Here is a 25,213-nt window from a genome sequence, read left to right on the forward strand (position 1 = left end):
AGGTGGGCCGCAGTGTTTAACGCAGCTGCTGTGGTTTCATCAATTTATGGCTTGGGCCATTGCTCTCCGTCCAAATGTGCACAAAAATGCTAGCCTTTTTGTCTGGCAGTCTTGGTGTTGTGAAAGCACATGTCTGTTGTGGGTGTAATGCAGGTGCGGCTGGTGCTGTGCGTGCATCGAGTGGCTGGGCAGCCACGCAGGCGCTTCTGCAAGAGCAGCTGGCATCCATCCGGGAGGCGGGCACGTACAAGACGGAGCGGGTGCTCACCTCCCACCAGGCAGCCTCTGTACGGGTGGCCGGATGGGAGCGCCCTGTGCTCAACCTCTGCGCCAACAACTACCTGGGACTCTCGGTGGGTGTTTTTAATCCACTTATGGGATCTTACTAATGCAAGACTTGTAGGCATGTGTGGAAAAAAGTGCATGCTCTTCTGTGCATTAATTAGCGCATTCTACATATACACTTTAGAGGGATTATCTGAGTCTTTTTTGCCATGCAAATAATGGGCAGCGTTGGGGGCACCACCATGTTCATAAAGGTTGCAAGGTGTCGCATCGGCAGAAAGTCAACAAAGTTCATATGCCTGCCTGTTTGCTAGCTTTTCAACTTGGGCTGAGCACCAATCAGAGGTGGTGAGATTGTTTTACATCAGTATGCCTCTCGCAGCAGTCAGCAGGAGAGGTATTTTCCACAGATGGGTATGCAGGCAAGGAGGCCTCATGTCATAGCATAACATAAGGAAGGGCCTGCAGCTTGGCAAATCGCAGTTCCCACACATTACATCTATGGCATCTACACTCTGCCTAACAGTGTGTGCCAAGCAAAAGAGAACTGGAGCTGTGACAGGCCAGTGCTATGCTGGGTGTTATCTTCATCTCATGTGAAGCAATTGGTGTTTCATCAAGCACCTGCACTGCAGAAAAGTGGGAAACTTCCTACACTAGGCCAGTGCTGCAGTTTGGGCAAGTGCAGAACAAAAGAAGGGGAAAAAACTGATTGTATACATGGATACTGCAAAGTTTGAATCATAATTACACTCATATTTCTTCAGTGACTGTAATTTGCAGTAGTTCTTGTGCTCTGCCGTAAAGAAGCAAGAAGGGTGTCATCGGGTGAAAGTATCATTTAGAGAGATGGCTGAGCTGTGGTTTTCAGGGAAGATAAGCACTGGCCATTGATCAGCAGTCTCACATGGGATTGGAAATTCTTTTTATAGTTTTGTATGTAGCATAGATATGGTAAAGGATGCCACTGTTGCAGTTGGGGTGTTTGGATGTAGTAGTCACAGCTTTCAGGTGCAGCTACCTTCTTTTCTTCCTTTGGTATGTTGACTTGTGTCCATCATCCATTCAGTTAGCATATTTGAAGATGGATTTTTCTTTCTGACTTTGTAGTAGTGCTGCTTCTGCACAATATTTATTTAGCCAATGAATGCATGGCCACAGTCTCCGCACTGTGCACTACATTATGGCTGGAGATTTTGCAGCGTTAGCTCTATTGCTCAGTAAAAGCGCAGACTAATGGGCGAGTTGCTACGACATTCTAGGAAAAAAGCAGCGCACAAACACGAAAGAGGAAGAGCGCTGTGTCTCGTCTCTTCCTCTCTCGTGTTTGTGCATTGCTTTTTTCCTAGAATTTTCTGTTGCTCAGATTCATCAAGGTTGCACAATTCTGCAATGTGTAAAAAATGGTGGTCGTCAGGGCTGCGGCGTGAATCCTTCACATATCAACAGTGCGTGCTATGTGAGCTCGGTTGGAACGAATTTGTGAAAAAACATTGCCACGGCCAGGTTTCGAACCCTCGCCAGAATGAACAGATCAGCTTCTCTGTCACGAGAGTACTATGCTGTTGAAGCAGCTTATCGAACCTTGTGTAAAACTGCAACAGTGCTGTGCAGTGAACATCTTCATCAAGTTTCATCTGTGCTGCTCCTTCATTTAGCCTAGGTAGGTACGCCATGGTCCAGTGCGGCCAAGATTGCGAGCTTAGTGTCGAGCAAATTCACCAGGTGGCATGACAAAAAGAGGTGGTGTGGCATATAGGAAGCCACTATCACCAAAGACAAACCGTGCCAGACAGAGTGTCGAAGCTATAGAACAATGAAAAGCTAGACTAACTAGCCCACTGCTTACCAAGTGCAGAATCGAGCCAAGATCGAAGCAGTGAATGTGTCGCCGGCCAATGTCTGATGAACTTGACATGGGTCAAGGGTAGTCCTCTACAATTTTTTCTGTTTGTAAGGTGCTTTCTTTTTATGTCTTATCTTTTCTATTACATCAAAATCTTGACGGGACCAGGAGAAATAAATGCCATAGTAATTTTGCCTAATGAACAGCACGAGATGATAATGACAATATTTCCTGTCATGTGCTTTGCTGTGTTTACAGCATGGTTCTGTAGCATCACAATAGGCATTTTGAAGATGCAAGAAATATGAGACAGCTTCATCAGAATGTTATGTTTCAGTGTAGGGAAGAGGAAGCGCGGGGTAACAAGGGATTGAAATATGCGTGGGCATTAGAAGAAAAAAAGACCAGTGATGCTTGAAGCAGTGCCCGAATCATTGTGACTGGCTGATGACTGATGGCATTATTTTAAGAGAACTGAAACTACGGTGCTGGCCTATTTTTTGGCACTAGAGGACTTGCCATTGCGCATGTCATAGTGCACATGCCTGAGGGCTATTTCATGTAGTCTGTTTGACCAATCACTGGCTTCTTGGGTCATGACCTCGCTTACAAATTAACCAGTGAGCTCGTACTGGTTAATTCGTAAGCGAGGTCATGACCCAAGAAGCCAGTGATTGGTCAAACAGACTACATGAAATAGCCCTCAGGCATGTGCACTATGAATGAATGAACATGCTATACTTACATCATCATCAGCCTGACTATACCCACTGCAGGGCGAAGGCCTCTCCCATATTTCTCCACTTAACCCGGTTCTTTGCTAGCTGCATCCACTTGACCCCTGCGAACTTCTTAACCTCATCCGGCCACCTAACTTTCTGCCGCCCCCTGCTACGCTTTCCTTCCCTTGGAATCCAGTTTGTTACCCTCAGCGACCATCGGTTATCCTCTCTTCGCACTACATGTCCTGCCCATGTCCATTTCTTCTTCTTAATTTCTACTAGAATGTCGGTAACTTGAGTTATTTCTCTGACCCACTCTGCACGCTTTCTATCTCTTAATGTTACCCCTACCATTTTTCGTTCCATAGCCCTCTGGGTTGTCCTCAACTTAAGTAGAACTCTCTTGGTTAGCCTCCACGTTTCAGCCCCATAGGTGAGTACAGGCAAGATGCAACTGTTGTATACTTTCCTCTTGAGCGATACCGGTAAGCTGCTAGTCATAATCTGCGAGTGCTTGCCAAATGCGCTCCATCCCAATCGTATTCTTCTTGTTATTTCCTTTTCGTGGTCCGGATCTGCGGTTACTACCTGTCCTAAGTAGACATATTTGCCTACTACTTCCAGTATTTCGCTACCTAATGTAAACTGCTGTTCCTTCCCGAGGCTGTTGAACATTACCTTAGTCTTCTGCATATTGATTTTCAAGCCTACCTTTTTACTTTTCCTGTCTAGGTCATCAATCATTATTTGCAGTTCATCACCCGAGTTGCTTAGCAAGGCAATGTCATCAGCAAATCGCAGATTACTGAGGTATTCTCCATCTACCCTTATCCCTAACTGCTCCCATTCCAAGTCTCTGAATACTTCTAGGCAAGCTGGGGAGATTGCGTCTCCTTGCCTAACACCTTTCTTTATGGGAATTTTGTTACTTTCTTTATGCAGAACTATGGTTGCTGTGCAGCCACTATATATATCTTCCAGCACTTTCACGTACGGTTCGTCTACCCCCTGATTTCGCAATGCCTGCATCACCGCCGAGGTTTCAACTGAGTCAAATGCTTTTTCGTAATCAATGAATGCTATGTATAAGAGCTGGTTATATTCCGAGCATTTTTATATCACCTGATTGATGGTATGGATATGATCGATAGTAGAGTACCGTTTCCGAAACCCTGCTTGATCCTTCGCTTGATTGCAGTATAAGGTTGTCCTGATTCTATTAGCAATTACCTTAGTAAATACCTTATACGTAACAGACAGTAAGCTGATTGGTCTGTAATTTTTAAGGTCCTTATAGTCCCCTTTCTTATGAATGAGGATAATGTTTGCATTCTTCCATGGTTCCCGTACCGTCGATGACACCAGGCACTGCGTATACAGGGTGGTCAGTTTTTCTAGCACTATAACCCCCCGTCCTTCAGCAAATCTGTAGTTATCTGATCCTCTCCAGCTGATTTCCCCCTTTTCATAGTTTCTAGTGCTTTCTTGACCTCATCCTTCGTCACTGGTGGAACGTCTGACTTTTTCCCTACCGCCAATCTCATTACGGTCCTGACTACCTTGGCTACTGTAGAGATCTGTATAGAACTCCTCGGCTACTTTGACTATCTTGTCCATATTCGTGATGACGTTGCTCGCCTTGTCCCTTATCGCATACATCTGGTTTTTGCTTATGCCCAATTTCTTCTTTACCGCTTTAAGGCTTCCCCCGTTCTTTACAGCATGCTCAATTTTCTCCATGTTATACTTCCTTATATCGGCTACCTTGCACTTATTCTTTGATATCTCGGCCAAATCGATCTGGTCTGTTGGATTGGAAGCTTTCATACTCTGGCGTTTCTTAATCAAATCTTTTGTCTCCTTAGACAGCTTACCGGTATCCTCTCTAACTATCCTACCGCCTACTTCTACCGCACACTCAGTAATGATATCTCTGAAATTATTGTTTCTTGCTTCTATGGTAATGTTGCCATCCTCAGTTAGAGCTGAATACCTATTCTGTAGCGAGATCCTGAATTCTCCTGCCCTCCCCCTCACTACTAATTCGTTTATGGGTTTCTTTCTTACTAATCTGTTGCGTTCCTTCTTCAGATTTAGGCTAATTCGGGACCTCACCATCCTGTGGTCACTGCATCGCACTTTCCCGATTACCTCTACATCTTACATAATGGCGGGGGTTGAACAGATTATGAAGTCGATTTCATTTTTAATCTCCCCGTTAGGACTTTTCCATCTCCATTTCCGGTTCTTCCGTTTGCTGAAGATGGTATTCATGATTCGTAAGTTATTGCGCTCTGCAAACTCAACTAGTAACTCCCCCGTGCTATTCCTAGAACCAATGCCATAGTCACCTACTGCTTGGTCTCCTGCCTGCTTTTTCCCTAACTTGGCATTGAAGTCGCCCATTAGTACAGTATACTGCGTCTTTACTTTTCGCATTGCCGATTCTACATCTTCGTAGAAGCTTTCAACTGCCTGGTCATCATAACTACATGTAGGTGCATAGGCCTGTACAACCTTCAGTTTATACCGCTTATTAAGCCTAATTACGATGCCTGCAACTGTCTAATACTATAGAATTCATCTATATTACCCGCTGTATACTTATTGACAAGGAAATCTCCTAGTTGTCGCCTCTCTGGTAAACCTCGAAACACAGTACATGCCCATCCTTCAGTACAGTATATACCTCATTTGGCCTCCTAACCTCACTAAGCCTTATGACATCCCATTTCATACCTTCTAGTTCCTCTAACAGCACTGCTAAGCTAGCTCCACTAGCTAGGGTTCTAACGTTAAACGTTGCCAGGGTCAGTTTCCAATGGCGGCCTGTCCAGCGGAGCCAGGAATTCTTAGCACCCCCTGCTGCATCACAGGTCTGACCGCCGCCGTGGTCAGTTGTTCCGCAGCCGCTGGTGACTGAGGGCCGGGGTTTTGTGGAGCTTATTATGAGGGGTTACGGCCAATTACTGCACCAGGGTGGCCAGCTCCTGTTCTGGTGAGGGAGTGCGTTGCCGGAGGTGGTCACCGGCATCACGTCGCACCCCAAACCTGTTTGCAATTCCATCGACACGCGGATGTTTTTTTTTTTTTTTTTTTTCATCCGGTAAAGAATTGCGCGGCACCGGGATTTGAACCTCGGTCCTTTTGCATGCGAGGCGGATGTTCTACCGCTACGCCACCGCTGCACCCCTTGCACCCATTGCACTGCTGCAATGCTTACATAGGTGTGCATTAATCAAGGTCAAATTAACAACATTTTTCTTTAGCACTCATTAATGTTGTGGGACTAATACCCATGTCACACGGGCACTGTAAAGGCATTTGAATAAAAAGACATCTTTCCAAAAAGAGTTTCATCCGCAGGCACACGAGAGTTCAATCGCCTTTCCAGAAGCAGTCTTTTTCGTAAGCGGAGATCACCCATCTCTTTTACGGCTGGAAAGAACTAGCTACTAGCCCAATTGACACCAATAATTATCTTTTCATAAATCAAAGAAGCAAAAGTGAATTTTCGTGTAATGGTTATACATTATAAAGAAGAGTTTTATGCTTCGCAGAAGGTTAACTAGGCACAATAATGCAGTTTCTCTGCAGCACTCTCGTAACCAGTTAAAGATATCACGTGTTGACGCAAACCGCCGATACGTATGCGCGCCATCTTTAATTTAAAGTTTGTGAACATACTGTAGCTAAATTTACTATACACAACGTCTAATAACACACATATTTGATTTATATGTTTCAAGATCTAGCGGCACGCTTTCCATAGCCTCGTCGGGTAGGAAACGATATGCAACTCCCTAGATGAAAGAGTTTTTGCTTGCTTGTGTGAGAATCTTCTGAATGCTAGTGTGTTCTGCTTTGAGGCAACCTTCATAATCAATCAACCTGAGTGCTAATAAAGTGAGGCAATGAAGGTTCTGGCAAGGCTTGAACTCAGGCACACGCGAGTGATTAGACCTTTTCAGATATGTAGTTCTGAACTCAATTTTCTATGGTTTTAGCAAAGCCATGTGACAAGAATGACCTGGGACATTCTTGCACTGGTGCCCACCTGGAGTCCCATTGAGGGCAGAGGAAAAACCTTAAGAAAGTTTCCACCAGGTTTCGTGTGCTGCTTTCAAGGCACTTTGCTCGATAGTCTGCCTGTAAAGGGCCTTCCTTCAGACCACAGTGGAGAAGTGGCATTAATGCCAGGTTGGAGGAATGTGGTGGGATTCCCTGTAGCCTTGTGACAAAAGTCTTGTGCTGGCAGGAGCTCCGCAAATCGTGCAGGTGTGCCACGAAGCAACAGGGCTGGTCAAAAGTTCCCAGGCTACACGATCTGCTAGGCGACACCTCCAGAGTTCAGAACCCCTTTAGAGGGTAGGATAAGTACCATTCTCATATCTGAGAGTCCGTCCTTAATGCCATTATATAACACTGGAAACCCTCTGAGCTGCCTGGGAAGCAATCATTGTGTTATTCTTTTTCTCCTTTAAACTCCTCTTCTATGCGAATTCATACATTTTTTGTTGTACGTCAGTGCTGTTTTTGCCATTTGTGTCGCATTTTAATAAGGAATGTTACCTGCAAGTAATATACCAAATAGCCTGCCTCAGCACTTGGCTCAGGGGACATGCCTTCAATGCTTTATGGGGTACTTTGACTAAGCCGCGGGCTTCCTTTGGAGTGCATTTGCTGCCGTGGTTGGACTCTGCCTGGTTCTCTTTAAAATGCATGTAAGTAGCTCTGCTCAGAATGCCCACTATTTGATCTGGTTCTGAACAACAGGGCTTTACAAAGAGTCTCACATTACTCTGTATTTCTTCGTTTATGACTAGAATGGTCACACATATTATGCCTGTGCTGGTGGTGACATGCAGAGCCACCCTGAGGTGATTGAGGCTGGCAAGCGGGCCCTGGACACCCACGGTGCAGGACTGAGCTCTGTGCGCTTCATCTGTGGAACGCAGGTGCATGGAGACCACTATCCTTCGTGCTCATCACCAGAAACACAGTAGTTTCTTTTGTTTCAAGTGGAGGCACTCTGCTGTCCTTCTTCAGGATGGGGATGGAAGCCCTGCATGGCTTTCCTTCTCTTAACTCTGATTCTGCTTCAGTGGGTTTTTCTTTAAAAACAGTAGAGTGTTTCGCCTACTTTCCAAATCAATCAGATTTTTTACTTGCTGCTAGCAGTGGCTGATCGATTTTAGTGGTCATCTTATGTTGTACATTTCATTAATTGCTTGTTTGATATCTTGTAGCTTAAAAATCTACCTCAGTTTGGTTATCTAAGACACGTTTGGTTATCTAAGACACTCTGGCTCATCTCCAGCACTGAGAGAGCACTGCAGCAGCTGCTGCAGCATCGGAGATTTATATTCACTTACATACACTATGTGCTAGAAGTGGGATTAGATTGCAATAGCGTTAGAATGCTGTTGCATGTTTTTGTGTCTGGGTCAGTTCTTTCACCAGGCAGCGTTGTCTTTGTGTATTTATTTGTGCGCATGTACGCACATTAGCTGAGTTCATGTGCAGCTATGCCTAATGCATGTCCAAACTCAGCCACAGAGTCTTCCTTTTTTGGCAATTGCGGTCAGTAACTGACCTCCTTCAAAAAAATTCGGTTATGTTGCTTTGCCATTGGTGATGCATTTTATGCCTCATGTGCTGCTCCCTGGCAACCATTCTCTTTGATTTGTTTTCAATTTTTCACCTTTCTTATTGCTGCCTCAGTGCCCTCCGATGTACTTACTCTAGACAAGGTCCTTCTCATGAGCTCAATGGCGATTGGAGGGCTTTAAGTGTCAGTGCGAGGTTGCACGAAGCATGAGGCAAGAAAGGGAGCGAAATTGCGTTATGTAGTCTAATGCTGTCGCATTAAAATGCTTCACGGAAACTAAAAGAAAGCTTAGCAGTTGTTCCTTGCATAAGTTAGCATGCTTGTGTGTTACCAACTGTTGGCGAGCTCATTTGGTAAAGCACTCGACTGTTCAACAGGCTTTTCCAACTGTCAGGTTACAGTCGGGCAGAATGCGCAAGATTAGTGCTTTCTGTGCTTGAGCACTGCACCTTGCCTTGGACACAGGACATCCATAAGGAGCTGGAGCGGAAGATTGCACGCTTCCATGACAGGGAGGATGCCATCCTGTACGCCAGCTGCTTTGACGCCAACGCGGGAATTTTCGAGGTCCTGCTGAGCCCCGAGGATGCAGTGTTATCGGATGAACTGAACCATGCTTCTATCATCGATGGCATCCGTCTCTGCAAGGCACAAAAGTACCGCTACAAACATCGAGACATGAAGGGTATGCTATCATCTCATGTGTCTGTTACAGATATGACAATGCAGAACAAAATACAGTGTCATGAGAAGGATGGAGCGGTTTTATTTTTTAAAAATGAATTGTCACAATAACTAAGAAAGCAAAATAACAACTGCACATAGGATTTACAAACAGGTGGCCACATTGCTGTGCCAAGCAACTAATTGTAAAAACATCAGAGCATAAAGGAAATTGAACACACACAATAAAGAGGATTACAAACACTGCTATACAGTCGAACCCGGTTATATCGAATTTTGGTTATATCGAACTCACGAAATATCCCCTTGAAAATCCCATGTAAAAGTATAGGAAAACCGCGTCATATATCGAACTCAATTTCACCGGTCGTTCAATATATCGAACTCCGCACCCCGCTCTGGAAAGTGTGCCTTCCCCAAAGACGATCTCATCACCCTTGGCCGTTTGCCGCGTGACGTTTTCAAGCCACGCGCAGAAGGAATGAGAGTGGACAGTTCGGCGACAGCTGGTCTGGGCAGCGCCGCACCCATTCCCCAAAGGCGCACGCATCTGCAGTTGTTTCCCGCGCGCCAACACATGACGTTTGCAAGCCATGTGCGTGGGTGTGCCCATTCTTTTGCTGAGCTATCTCTCTCCTTAAGCACGCGCAACGTATGCGCCAAGCCAGCTCAGCCCGTTTTCAGACAGACGTCGGACGCTTTCTCCAGTGTGTGTTGCGAACCCTCTGCGTGCGGCAGCACGCTCTTTTTTTTTTTTTTTTTTTTGCGAGAGTTATCCTTTCCTATCGTTGGGCTGTGCGCGCGGCGTAGCATAAGATATGGCGGCTGCAGATATTAAAAAGCGGCAGGGATTTTTTCTCTTTTTTCTTGCGGGGATCTTTATTCCGCTTAATTTTTAATTTTTTTTATCGTTTATCCTTGCATATATGAGTCAGCGAAAGCACGCGGTCAGCTGCTGCGATCATGACGCCCGCCCTAAGCGCGGCGTGATAAATCGAACCAGGCTTGTGCAATCAAGCCATCACGGGCACTCTGCCAAGTTCGCTCCCCGCCACCGCAGGAGCTATCAAAAGCTAAAGGCGCCCTGATGTTATCGCTGCGCAGCATCTTGGCACGCTGCCAATGAGATGTGGATGAGACGACCGAAACGGACTGACGCGCGCCATCGACATGCAAGCGAAAAGTCTCGCGATTTCCTGCCGCCGCAGCGACACAGAAACCTTGTTTTGAGCTGCCGCGGTGGCTCGAGCGGCTTCCAAGTTTGAAAATTTTCGCTCTGTCGCTGCCGATCGTCGCTTGTATGTGAGCGAGCTAGCCTTAACGCATTTTTTTTTTTTTTCAAATTCTCAGGTGCAAAAGTGGAGGGTGGGTTCATTACGCGAGTGGGTTGATTACGCGACAAATACGGTATTGTTTTTTCGCATCGTAAGCGCCGTCACAAGCCGATTTCTGTATATCGAATTATCGATATATCGAACTATTTCGCGATCCCCTTCGAGTTCGATATATCCGGGTTCGACTGTATTTGGGATGATTTACCGGAAAAAAATGTCTTCAAAGTTGTGTGACGTTATTATCTCTACAGGGATGGAATTCCATTAATTTATAGTGCGCGGAAAAAGTATTCATGTGGGACCTTGTTTTACTGAATATTGGCATAAGGGACAGGTTATGTCTCATGTCTTGCATGCACTCTCTTCATGTACACAGCTGTAAACTTGCAAAGGAGAAGGAACAGTATGCTGTCCAGTGTTCCTATGCAATGGACAGGTATGATTAAGGCTCCTAGTTTCCTGCAGTTCCGCAATAAATTGTGGATTTGTGTACCATATTTACTCGAATGTAACGCGACCGCGGATGTAATGCGAGTGGCAACTTTCCATATTGCCCAGTGGGAAAAAATAAAACCACGAATGTAACGAAAGATAAATGTTTGAAAAAGTATCTTTAATACAGGGCCTTGAATATTTGGGGGCTGGGATTTAAAAAATTCCTATGCAAAATCTGCTTCCCCATTCGAGCTGAAATAACGTTCATAAGGTAGCAAAATACCGTCTACATTAGCTGATGAGTAATTCAACATCGGTACTTGCCTAGATTTTCCGAAATCGAGGAAAAACTGCTCTCGGCGGCGTGCACAATTTTCGCAAAAGAGAGTCGAAACGCTGCTTTGACATGGTACGTCATCTGTCGAACAATGAAGCAAGCTCCTTCCCGGTCGTTGGCGCGCTTGCCTCGCTGCCCGACAGATGACGATTCATGTCAAAATAGCTTTTCGTCTCTCTTCTGCGAAAATTGTGCACGCCACCGAGAGCAGTTTTTTCTCGATTTCGGAAAATCTAGGCAAGTACCGATATTGAATAACTTATCAGATAACGTAGACTGTATTTTGCTACTCTGTGACGGTTATTTCAACTCGAATGGGGTAGTATATTTTGCATAGAAATTTTTTAAATCCCAGCCCCCAAATAAAGACCCTGCAGACATTATGGCAATTCCAGGCTTCCAATATGACAACGACGAATGAGTGTTTTTGATTAGACCTGCAGTCTAATCAAAAATGATCATTCGTCGTCGTCATCGGAGGCCGAGTTCTCGGAAACCCAGTCTTCCTTTTTATCCTTGTCCTCCCAAACAATTCGGAAGCCTTTGCGGCCAGGCCCACATTTAAAAATCACCTCCCACTACATCCGCCACCCACATAAGGTAGATTAGTAACGTCTAGCCGTCGAGCTGCTGCAGAATTTCCGATTCTATCTGCTCTCACAATAGCCTTTTTGAGGTAAGTGTTGTACCATGCACAGTGCGTTGCCATCGTGCGAAATGTGATAACAACAGAAATAACCACGCTAATCTACTGAAAAAGGTGTGACAAGCGCGTGATCAAGGGGACAATGTGATTCTGAGCACACGAGAAAAGGTGCAACATTTTGGCTTTGGATGGATTGGGATTTGGCTGATTTGGATGGATGGATGGTGGCTTTACCCTTTGTATCGGGCGGTAGTCCTATAAAACCCCGGCCCTCAGTCACCAGCGGCTGCGGAACAACTGACCACGGCGACGGTCAGACCTGTGACGCAGCGGGGGGGGGGGTGGTGCTAAGAATTCCTGGCTCTGCTGGACAGGCCGTTATTGGAAATTGACCCTGGCAACGTTTAACGCTAGAACCCTAGCTAGTGAAGCTAGTTTAGCAGTGCTCTTGCAGGAACTAGAAGGTATGAAATGGGATGTCATAGGGCTTAGTGAGGTTAGGAGGCCGAATGAGGCATATACTGCACTGAAGGATGGGCATGTACTGTGTTATCGAGGTTTACCAGAGAGGCGACAACTAGGAGTAGGTTTCCTTCAATAAGTATATAGTGGGTAATATAGATGAATTCTATAGTAATAATGAGAGGGTGGCAGGCATTGTAATTAGGCTTAATAAGCGGTATAAACTGAAGGTTGTACAGGCCTATGCACCTACATGTAGTTATGATGACCAGGCAGTTGAAAGCTTCTACGAAGATGTAGAATCGGCAATGCGAAAAGTAGACGCAGTACACTGCTATTGGGCGACTTCAATGCCAAGTTAGGGAAAAAGCAGGCAGGAGACCAAGCAGTAGGTGACTATGGCATCGGTTGTAGGAATAGCAGGGGGGAGTTACTAGTTGAGTTTGCAGAGCGCAGTAACTTAAGAATCATGAACACCTTCTTCAGCAAATGGAAGAACCGGAAATGGACATAGAAAAGTCCTAATGGGGAGACAAAATGAAATTGACATCATACTGTGTTCAACCCCCGCCATTATGCAAGATGTAGAGGTAATTAGGAAAGTGTGATGCAGTGACCACAGGATGGTGAGGTCCCGAATTAGCCTAAATCTGAAGAAGGAATGCAACAAATTAGTAAGAAAGAAACCCATCAACGAATTAGCGGTTAGGGGGAGGGCAGAATAGTTCAGGATCTCGCTACAGAATAGGTATTCAGCTCTAACTGAGGATGGCAACATTACCATAGAAGCAAGAAACAATAATTTCAGAGATATCATTACTGAGTGCGCTGTAGAAGTAGGCGGTAGGATAGTTAGAGAGGATACTGGTAAGCTGTCTAAGGAGACAAAAGATTTGATTAAGAAACGCCAGAGTATGAAAGCTTCCAATCCAACAGACTGGATAGAATTAGCAAAGATATCAAAGCTAATCAATAAGCGCAAAGTGACCAATATAAGGACGTATATTACGGAGAAAATTGAGCATGCTGTAAAGAACGAGGGAAGCCTAACAGCGGTGAAGAATAAACAGGGCGTAGGCAAAAATCAGATATATGCGCTAAGGGACAAGGCGGGCAACATCGTCACGAATATGGACAAGATAGTCAAAGTAGCCGAGGAGTTCTATACAGATCTCTACAGTAACCAAAGTAGTCAGGACCGTAATGAGATTGGCGGTAAGGAAAAGCAGTCAGACATTCCACCAGTGACGAAGGACAAGGTTCAGAAAGCAATAAAAACTATGAAAAAGAGGAAAGCAGCTGGAGAGGATCAGAAAACTACAGATTTGTTGAAAGACGGCGGGGATATCGTGCTAGAAAAACTGGCCACCCTGTATACGCAGTGCCTGGTGTCATCGGCGGTAACCGGAACCATGGAAGAATGCAAACATTATCCTCATTCATAAGAAATGGGACTCTAAGGACTTAAAAAATTACAGATCAATCAGCTTACTGTCTGTTACGTATAAGGCATTTACTAAGGTAATCGCTGATAGAATCAGGACAACCTTAGACTGCAATCAAGCAAAGGATCAAGCAGGTTTTCGGAAACGGTACTCTACTATCGAACATATCCATACCGTCAACCAGGTGATGGAAAAATGCTCGGAATATAACCAGACCTTATACATAGCATTCATTGATTACGAAAAAGCATATGACTCAATAGAAACCTCGGCCGTAATGCAGGCATTGCGAAATCAGGGGGTAGACGAACCGTACATGAAAGTGCTGGAAGATATATATATAGAGGGTGCACTGCAACCATAGTTCTGCATAAAGAAAGTTACAAATTTTCCATAAAGAAAGGTGTTAAGCAAGGAGACACAATCTCCCCAGTACTATTCACAGCTTGCTTAGGAGCAGCCGTAAAAACCCACCCCTTATATAACACCCCGCAAGGGGTCTTTAAGCAAAATAAAGTGATGTGATGTGATGTGATGGAAGTATTCAGAGACTTGGAATGGGAGCAGTTAGGTATAAGGGTAGATGGAGAATACCTCAAAAATCTGCAATTTGCTGATGACATTGCCTTGCTAAGTAACTCGGGAGATGAACTGCAAAGAATAATTGGTGACCTAGACAGGAAAAGTAGAAAGGTAGGCTTGAAAATCAATATGCAGAAGACTAAGGTAATGTTCAACAGCCTCGGGAAGGAACAGCAGTTTAGGTTAGGTAGCGAAGCACTGGAAGTAGTAGGCAAATATGTCTGCTTAGGACAGACAGTAACCGCAGATCCGAACCATGAAAAGGAAATAACAAGAAGAATGAGATTGGGATCGAGCGCGTTTGGCAAGCACTCGCAGATTATGACTAGCAGCTTACCGGTATCGCTTAAGAGGAAAGTATACAACAGTTGCATCTTACCTGTACTCAGCTATGGGGCTGAAACATGGAGGCTAACAAAGAGAGTTCTACTTAAGTTGAGGACAACGCAGAGGGCTATGGAACGAAAAATGGTAGGGGTAACATTAAGGGATAGGAAGCGTGCAGAGTGGGTCAGAGAAATAACTCAAGTTACTGACATTCTAGTGGAAATTAAGAAGAAATGGGCATGGGCAGGACATCTAGTGCGAAGTGAGGATAACCGATGGTCGCTTAGGGTAACAAACTGGATTCCAGGGAAAGGAAGGGTAGCAGGGGGCGGCAGAAAGTTAGGTGGGCAGATAAGGTTAAGAAGTTCGCAGGCGTCAAGTGGATGCAGCTAGCACAGAACCAGGTTAAGTGGAGAAATATGGGAGAGGCCTTTGCCCTGCAGTAGGTATACTCAGGCTAATGATGAGGATGATCGGGTGGTAGCTTGCTCCGCCTAGCCTATATTCCCCCTTTTTTTCCTCCCTTTAGAGTCAGCCCATGTTTCGTAATTTCCCCTCTCCCTTGCCCTACTCCACCAATCTCCCAACCACCCCTTCGTTATACAGTCGAACCCGGATATATCGAATTTCGGTTATATCGAACTCACGGAATATCCCCTTGAAAATCCCATGTAAAAGTATAGGAAAGCCGTGTCATAGATCGAACTCAATTTCACCGGTCGTTCGATATATCGAACTCTGCACCACGCACTGGAAAGTGTGCCTTTCCCAAAGACGATCGCATCACCCTCGGCCGTTTGCCGCGTGACGTTTTCAAGCCACGCGCGGAAGTAATGAGAGGGGACAGTTCGGCTAGGGCAGCGCCGCGCCCATTCCCTAAAGGCGCGCGCATTTGCGGTTATTGTTTCCGGCACGCCAGCACGTGACGTTTGCAAGCCATGTGCGTGAATGAACCAGAGAGAATCGGTGGGAACGAGTGGGGAAAGACACGACAGAGCGAAGCGCAAGGGTGTGCCCATTATTTTGCCGAGCTATCTCTCTCCTTCAGCACGCGCTACGCATGCGCCAAGCTAGCTCAGTTCGTTTTCAGACAGAACGTCGGACGCTTTCGCCAGCGTGTGTTGCGAACCCTCTGCGCGTAGCGGCTGACGTGGCTATGGCGCCTGCGGAAGTTAACAAGCGGCAGATCTATCTTTTTTTTTTTTTTTCGAGAGTCGTCTATTTTTATCGTTGTGCTGTACTCGCGGCGTAGCATAAGATATGGCGTTACGAAGCGGCTTTTTTTTCTTTTTATTTTTTTTTGCGGTAGTCGTTTATTCTTGCATGTATGAATTAACGAAAGCACGCGGTCAGCTGCGATCATGACACTGGCTTTTAGCATTTTTCGCTTCAAACAGCATTTGCAGGTACTGTATCATGCTTTCCAATATTTTGTGGCAGTGGACTACGCCCGCTCCAAGCGCGGCGTGATAAATCGAACCAGGCTTGTGCAATCAAGTCATCACGGGCAGTCTGCCAAGTTCGCTCCCCGCTGCTGCAGGAGCTATCAAAAGATAAACACGCCGCGACGTTATCGCTGCGCAGCATCTTGGCACGCTGCCAAGAAATGAGCTGTGGATGAGATGACCGAAACAGAGTGCGACATGCAAGCGAAAACGCTGGCGATTTCTGCCGCGGTGACACAGAAACCTTATTTCGAGCTGCCGCGGTGGCTCGAATGGCAGAGGGAGACGCAGTTCCAACAAGTTGGAAATTTTTTGCTCTGTCGTTGCGGCTCGTCGCTGAGATTAGCTTAATCGCTTGCATGTGAGCGAGCTGGCCTTAACGCTTTCTTTTTTTCCAAATTCTCGAGTGCAAAAGTGAAGGGTGGGTTCATTATGCGAGTGAGTTGATTACGCGACAAATGCGGTATCGTTTTTTCGCATCGTAAGTGCTGTCCCAAGCCGATTTCTGTATATCGAATTATCGATATATCGAACTATTTCGCGATCCCCTTCGAGTTCGATATATCCGGGTTCGACTGTATTAACTTGTTTGTCATCTATTTGTGCATCTTCCCCAGAAAATCTAGATCTGTCTCCTTTCCATCTGGGATGGGAAGTTGAAGGTTCCTGCACCTCAGCACTATATGCTCTATTGTCTCTAATTCATCTCCACAAACCGCTCATAATGCGTCTACTTTTTCAAATTTTGCCCCTGTATGTTTTCGTTTGCAGGACCCCTGTCCTAGTTTTGAATAGTAGTGAGCTGCTGTGATGATTGGAGTTATTTAAAGTGGTCCTGGGTCCACACTGGGCATGAGGAGATAGAGGCACAGACTCGGAATGTAATTTTAAACATATTTTCACGCGCCTTCGTTGAACGTCGACGGAAGATGAAAAAGAGCGGTCGGGTAGATCGGTGAAGAAGAAGAAAGAGCAAGGGCAGAGGAACGCTTGTACGCTTCGCTGCAGTCCTCTTTGTACAGATCCCTGTAAATAAACCCCCCGTGCGTACAAAGTACGTAACATCGCGTACAAAGTACGTAACATCTTGGTGAGAGGTGCTTGGGTAGCGACCACGGAGCGTTTCATCTACCGAAGAAGCCGTAGACTTGCTGGCCTACCACCAATGCCATCAGACATGGCTGAAGACAGCAGTACCGAGCAGCCAGGACCATCCACGGCGAACAACTGGCCCCATTATCGAGAGCCGCATACTTTTTCCGGAAAACCTGAGGAGGACGTTGATGAGTGGTTGAAGCACTACGAAAGGGTGAGTAAATACAATCACTGGACCGCCGCTACTAAGCTGGCTAATGTGGTGTTCTTCCTTGCCGCCACTGCCTTCGACTGGTTCGATAATCACGAGGATTCATTAAGTACATGGGCTATCTTTACCAGCGAAATCAAGAAAAATTTTGGAGATGAACCTGCAAAGAAGAAGCGCGCTGAACAAACTTTGTTTCACCGGGCACAAGTACCCGGAGAAACTTGTACTGCATATATCGAAGCTATCTTAAAGCTATGCAGACTCGTCAACCCCACTATGCTTGAAGAAGACAGTCGGTCACCTCCTGAAAGGAATAGCGGAAGACGTTTATAATTTTCTTATTAGCAAAGAGAACCTGAGCACCACCGCTGATGTTATAAAGCATTGTAGAACATTTGAGGCTCTCAAGTTGCGACGAATTACACCTAAATTCGGAAGACTGGCCAATGTCACCTCTGTAGCCAGTGTTGAAGCCTGTCCTTCAGTTTCCATGGCTGATATGATACGAGAGATTGTACGCGAGGAATTGTCAAGATCTAGGGACGCCATCTGTAGTGAAGAATATGTGCGGCAGAGTTGTGCACCGCAGGCAAATGTTGCCGCCCTGTCCACTCCGTGGGTTCAACCTAGCGGCGCTTCGCATATGGACGATCAGCGCAGCTATACTCAACGTTATGACCACCAGCCGATGGAAAAGAGGCCCGCCTACTCTGAAAATGTGGTTCGTCAGCAGCGAGAGCCTCGCTACAACCAACGTCGCGACTTTGTTAGTGAGGACTCTTATGCTGATCGTTGGCGCCCTCAACCTGTGTGCTACAGGTGTGGCATTGCGGGGCATATCGCTAGATACTGCCGCCGTCGTTTTCCAACTGTACAAGATTACCGACCCCACGCGAACATTCACGGACGGCTGCACACCGAACAACAACGATCCCCGACTATGCCTACCGGGGACTCACACCATTCGACACATTTGCGGAATTCATCTCCTGCATCTGATCGTAGTGTGACGCCGCCACCCCAGCGCCCGCGCAGGTCACCTTCCCCTCGACGTCGTTCTACCCCTCCGCCTCCGGGAAACTAGGGGGCGCGGCCGATGGAGGTGAGGCCGCCGGCGAGTCGATGACGTCCATACCTCTGCCCGTGTTTATGTTAAAGAACAAATTGGAAATGTTTGTTGATGGTGTGAAAACAATGGCTCTTGTGGACACTGGTGCTACAGTATCTGTTATGAGTTTGAGTTTTAAGAACCGTTTAGGTAGAAACGTAATGTTCAGTGGTGACCGTGCAGTGTTATTCCGTGGTGTCGGTGGTGAACCTTTAGTTCCTCTTGGTGTGTGTGCTTCGGATGTTGTTATTGGCGGCCTCAAGTTTAGAGTAGAATTTGCAGTACTGCCTCGGTCTACGCATGACGTGATTCTTGGGATTGATTTTCTGCAAGAGTGTGGTGCAACTTTAGACTGTGGTACGGGAGAGATTGCTTTGAATCCTTCACTACTTTCAGTTCTTGTGGATGACTCGACCCCTGAATTTGGAGCATTTGCTGTGGAAGAAGACACAATTGTGCCAGCGTTATCTGCAGCATTCGTGCGGGTTTTCTCTATTCGGAACCAGTGCGAATCTTTTGAGGCTATAGTAGAACCTACGAGATTCACCTGCTCTAAGAAGAGTATCCTTGTGCCTCGTTGCGTCATTCCCGTGACTAAAGGCCGCACTCAGCTATGGACAGTGAACCACTCTGAAGAGCCAACTGTGTTGCCTCGGGGCCTGAAACTCGCCCGTTTCGAGGAAGGCATTTCCGGTTCCGTCGCGGCGTTAAACAGCTCTGTCACTGAGCGGCAGGTGCGACCAGGCATGGAGACCCAAGTTACGGCTATGATTAGTAAGTCTCTTTCTACATCTGAGCGTCGTATTCTAGTGGAACTACTACTGAAACACGTGACAGTGTTCGACTTTGCCAAGGATGACTCAATGCCACTGCCTACCAGTCGTATTCATCACACGATCAACACAGGGTCCGCCCCTCCAATACGTCAGAAGCCCTATCGAGTCTCAGCAACTGAACGTAAGGTAATAGATGAGCAAGTTCAAGACATGCTAAAGCGCGGCATTATTCGAGAGTCCTGTAGTCCTTGGGCAGCTCCAGTTATCCTTGTTAAAAAGAAAGATGGCACATGGAGGTTTTGTGTTGACTACCGCCGTTTAAATTCAGTCACAAAGAAAGATGTCTACCCGCTTCCACGTATAGATGACGCAATTGACTGTCTGCACTCAGCTTCATACTTTTCCTCTATTGACTTGAGATCCGGTTACTGGCAAATCCCCATGCACATTGCAGACAAAGAAAAAACGGCATTCGTAACACCAGACGGACTTTACGAATTTAATATTATGCCTTTTGGATTATGTAATGCACCTGCCACATTCGAGCGGTTCATGGATACAATTCTACGTGGACTAAAGTGGCAAATTTGTTTATGTTATTTGGACGACGTAGTAATATTTGGCACAACATTTAGTGAGCACAACAGCCGTCTGGATATCGTACTTAATTGCATGGAACGAGCTGGTCTTGTACTGAATGCAAAGAAATGTCATTTTGGTGATCGTGAAACAATTGTCCTCAGTCACTTAGTTGACAAAGAAGGTGTTCGACCAGATCCCAAGAAAATTGAAGCCGTCAAAAGTTTTACCGTGCCCAAGTCAGTAAAAGAGCTGCAGAGTTTTTTGGGGTTATGCTCGTACTTTCGACGCTTTATACCAAGGTTTGCAGACATCGCTTACCCACTTACGAGTCTACTGCATAAAGATACACCATTCAATTGGACCAGCGAATGTGACTCAGCTTTCCGTCATCTGAAGTTTCTTTTGACCTCGGGCCCAATCCTCCGCCACTTCTGCCCATCAGCTCCAATTGAAGTACACACTGACGCAAGTGGTATCGGTATCGGCGCTGTACTTATACAACGCCATGGACGCGATCAGCACGTGATAGCGTATGCCAGCCGCTCGTTGAGTAAATGTGAAAGAAATTACACGGTTACGGAGCAAGAATGTCTAGCCGTTGTTTTCGCTGTACAGCGCTTTCGTTCCTATCTGTACGGGAATGCTTTCACGATTGTGACCGACCACCATTCCCTTTGCTGGCTCGTGAGTCTTCGTGACCCCTGTGGGCGGCTCGCTTGATGGGCTTTACGCCTACAAGAGTTTAATTTTACTGTGGTGCATAAAAGCGGCCGTAAACACTCAGATGCTGACTGTCTTTCGCGTTTGCCGCTTCAAACGACTGATAATGACTCAGACAATTTTGATGAATATTTGGCTCCAATTGCACAAACTTTCCCCGATCTCAGAGTTTTCCGAACCGAGCAACGCAAAGACAAAACATTAACTTCACTGTTTGATTCCGCCAACGATCCTATGAAGAACACATTTAGCATTCGCGAAGGAGTGCTTTACAAGAAAAATTTCGCCTCTGGGGGAGCACGTATGCTTCTTGTCGTTCCGGAAAGCCTACGTATCACAGTTCTAGAAATGACGCATGATGATGCCACGTCTGGCCACCTGGGAGTGGCCCGAACACTCCACCGCACACAGCAGCGATTTTACTGGCCGAAGATGCGTTCAACGATCAAGCGATATGTAGCCAGCTGTGTGCAATGTCAGCGCTTTAAGCTGTCGACTTCAAGCCCACATGGAAAACTGCAGCCAGTCACACCTCCAACAGCCCCGTTTGAGCAAGTTGGCATTGACCTTCTTGGACCTTTTCCACGGTCCTCTAAAGGAAACCGATGGATTCTTGTGTGCGTTGATTATTTAACCCGCTACTGTGAGACAGCCGCGATACCATCCGCTACTGCGTCTGAAGTATCAAATTTCTTACTTCGACTCGTCATTCTTCGGCACGGCCCTCCTGCAGTCATCATTAGTGACCGTGGACGCCAATTCACAGCGGACATTGTCGAAGAACTTCTTCGCCTCAGCGCCTGCAGTTTTCGCCACTCCACGCCATATCATCCCCAAACGAACGGTGTGGTAGAACGAACTAATAGGACGCTTACCACCATGTTGGCTATGTACGTCGCTGCAGACCATAAGGACTGGGATGGCGTTCTACCGTTCATTACGCATGCATATAACACAGCGCAACATGAGACAACAGGCTACAGTCCTTTCTACCTTCTCTATGCTCGCACGCCTCGCTGTGCCCTCGACACCATACTGCCATTTTTCATTCATGATGAACCTTCTCTTGCTACCACACTCTGCAGAGCTGAAGAAGCCCGCCAGCTGGCCAGAGTTCGAATTTTATCTTCACAAGAACGTTCTAAGAACCGCTACGACGCCCGACACCAACAAGTTTCCTATGCTCCTGGTGACTATGTGTGGTTGTGGACACCTCTCCGTAAGCGTGGTCTTTGTCAAAAACTGCTTTCACACTACACCGGACCGTTTGTTGTGTTAGAACGCATCAATGACCTGAATTACGTCATAGCACGCATAACGGCGAATGGTCGACGTTCACGGCAGTCGCAGGTGGTGCATGTAGCCCGCCTCAAGCGATTTCATTCCAGAGGATCTCTGTAACTCGCTCGACGGGCTTCGTCTGCGAGGAGGGAAATGTCACGCGCCTTCGTTGAACGTCGACGGAAGATGAAAAAGAGCGGTCGGGTAGATCGGTGAAGAAGAAGAAAGAGCAAGGGCAGAGGAACGCTTGTATGCTTCGCCGCAGTCCTCTTTGTACAGATCCCTGTAAATAAACCCCCCGTGCGTACAAAGTACGTAACAATATTTAATTAAGGCTCAGTCTCACTTACGGCTCGTCGTCACTAGGATGCGTCGCTGCGTTCTCGTGCTGCAGGGGCTCTGCAGAAGGGGTTGTCACGGCCAGGTAGGGCTGCTGCTGTTTCCTGGTTTCCTGCTGGAGGGGGGGATGAATTGTCCGGCGTGGAGGCAAGATGACAGGGGCCGAACTTTGAATGGCGGCTAGACCCTGGGCTCGCAAGTCGTGGCGCAGCCCGAGTCTTCTGCCCGACCGTCTCGTCCGCTGCTTGCGATGCTCTCCCATTCGCCTCCTCTTTTTAAGCCCTTTTGCTCCACGCCTTTTCACAGGTGGGGAGCAGTCGGTGGTTATCCATAAGTCACGCGCAGGTGTACGAGCCGTAATAGTCACTGACAAGCGTCCGCGCCTCGCGCACGTGCACAGGTCGAGATTGCAGGTGGTTGTCCATAAGTCACTGACCAGCACGCGCAGGTGCACGAGCCGTCACACTGCCTCGTGAGTTGTCAAATAGATTTTCCTTCCTTATGTCCTGCTTTCGATTTCTATACACACTCAGCGCCGATTTTTGTTGCATTCTTGCCTCCCACAACTGTCTTTCTGTTTCTTTACCACACTTTCTATGTTAGTATTTTCCTGTCTTGTCAGTTGTCTGTATGTACTTGAACCTTTGCTTTCGGGTTCTGTTTGTCCATTTTGTATTTATGCTTTTCATGTATAAGTACTTGTATGCCTTTCTTGCCCACCTTGTTGCTTTCATTTCGGACAGTCTGAGCGTATTTTAATTTGCCAATTGCCTCTCTTGCCGCAAAAGACGACAAGCCCATGTCCCCCTGTTTCCATCGGCCCCTAGGGCTAACCTGCCCACCTGTCTCTGACTGGCTTCAAGGCTTGACTGTACCTCCAATTTCAAGCACAGAACTGCATTCCCAAAAGGGAGCCATGCTCCCCTAACTACCTCATACCTGTCCCAAAGCGCCCTGTGTTTCATAGTATCTTTCCTTTGTCTTTGATAGTTCTTTCTTGCTCTTCCTTCATTTAGCCATACACCCAGATACTTATATATCTCCACATGGTCGTTCTTTGTTTCCTGTACCACCACTGGGTCGCCTTGTCATCATTATGTACCATTATCCTTGATTTCTCTCTGCTGAATTGCCAACTTAGCCCCCCCTGTCTTACAGATCCTTGTTAGGTGCTGCAACCCATCTCGCTTGTCTGCTAGCAGGGCAATGTCATCTGCGTACATCGATCCCGGTAGCAGTAGGCTCACTTTCTGCTCTCCCTGCATATATCCCAGGTCTACTCCTACGCCAACTCATATGTATCATGAATAGCAGGGGGACAAGGGGTAGCCTTGCTCGAGTCCTCTTTTCATTTTTGTTTGTCCCTCCCATGTTAGGACAGCCTCGTATACCATTTCTAGGAACCTGACTATGCTACCATCCAATCCATGCCTCTTTTATTTGTCCCACAGCTTACCCTGATTTACATTACTATCATATGCCCCCCTTAAAGGCTAACCATAGAGGTTGTTGCTATCTCTATGCAAACAAGTTATTCTCCAGTCTTCTGTCCCATTATGCAGCTCACCTAGTATCTCCTCACCATTCTTCTAGTCTACTTGTTGCATTGCCAGTCTATATATGACTGAGGTGACTGTGATTGGCCTGAAGGTTTAATGTCGTGCTTGCTTCCCTTATAAACTAGTCTCGTTCTGCTCAATTTCCAGTCTTTTGGTACCTCTTCTCCCTCTATTATTTGTTCAATCAGGTGCCGGAATTTCGACCTGCTTTTTCCACCTAACATGTTAATCATTCTCATGGGAATGCCATCGGACTGTTCCTGCGGGTGCCTTCCTTTCTCTTTTGTTCCATTCTTCGGTATTAGACACTCTCTATTCTTTCTCTTCAGTCCTGTCGCTTTCAATATTTTCATATCTTCCCCAGTCTCTGCAAATGTAGTTCCTGATATAATCCTGTGCTTCCTCCCCTTTTGCCTTCATGTGTCATCAGTGATCATTGTACACCCTCTACATTATTTGCTTGTGCTCTGGGTGCTCTTTTTGGAGCGCTTCTATCTTTTTGTTAATCATCCACCGCACTTCAACTTTCCCCATTTTTTCCCCAACTAACATTCCCTTTTTCTCTCAAGGTGTTCCTTCCATTTTAATTCTACTTCTTCTTGAGTGGCTCCATTTTTCTTTGCTGATCTGTGTGCTCTGGATGCCCCTTGGCGTCTCACTATGGCCGCCTTAACCTCCTTGCCCCACTGGCGTTTTGGTTTCCTGATCTTGGAAAGCAAACTAACACAATTCAAAACACAGACACAGAAAGGGAACGACTGTGTCTGTGTTTTGAAGTGCGCTAATTTGCTTTCCAAGATGATTTACCAACTAGCCCGTTCTTCCACCCTTGCTGGTTTCCTGAGTTGGCCCCTCTCTAGTTCTTGCTTTATGACTATGTCATCATATGTCCACTCCCTATTCGGTTGCGTAGATATTATGTCTTCTATGTGATTTTCCACTTTCTGCAACTGTGCTTCATTAAAGTTATGGTTGTCTGTCTGCTCTTGTCCTTCTAGTGTTGTTGTTGCCCTCCCAAACCTCATTTTAATTCTTTTGTGATCACTTCCCAAGCTTCTCGTACCATCTTCATCAATTTCCATTCTCCCTAGTCTGTCGTATAGTTTGTGTCACATTAGGCAGTAGTCTATAGTGGAGCGAAAGTTATTTCTTTCCCACATTATTTTTCCCTCACATTTCAATCAATCCATTCTTTATTTCCTTTGAGAGAAGGAGGCAGGACTAAAAGCCGTGACAACGGCTGGACTTTGGTCCAGGCACCTTACAAGTTGGCTATTGAACAGGTAGGCCATCGTATCATTGCTTCACAGATAAGTACAAATAATATAAACACGTGTTACTTCATCGAGTATACAGTGACTATTAAAATTATATATTTGAT

General features: G+C 46.3%; 1 protein-coding gene across 2 annotated transcripts in view; it reads left to right on the forward strand.

Moving 5' to 3' along the window:
* Gcat (Glycine C-acetyltransferase) overlaps nucleotides 1–25,213 on the forward strand; it is a 238,625-nt gene that overhangs the window by 19,683 nt on the left and 193,729 nt on the right. For both annotated transcript variants that reach the window (XM_084595840.1, XM_084595841.1), the window contains exons 2-4: nucleotides 154–353; nucleotides 7,722–7,811; nucleotides 8,930–9,149. In XM_084595840.1, the coding sequence (XP_084451966.1) occupies nucleotides 154–353; nucleotides 7,722–7,811; nucleotides 8,930–9,149 (510 nt within the window). The remainder of the gene's footprint in view (nucleotides 1–153; nucleotides 354–7,721; nucleotides 7,812–8,929; nucleotides 9,150–25,213) is intronic.

The sequence above is a fragment of the Amblyomma maculatum genome, chromosome 2 (genome assembly GCF_055883805.1).
Source record: "Amblyomma maculatum isolate TAMU_Amacu chromosome 2, ASM5588380v1, whole genome shotgun sequence".
Classification (NCBI taxonomy): Eukaryota; Metazoa; Arthropoda; class Arachnida; order Ixodida; family Ixodidae; genus Amblyomma; species Amblyomma maculatum.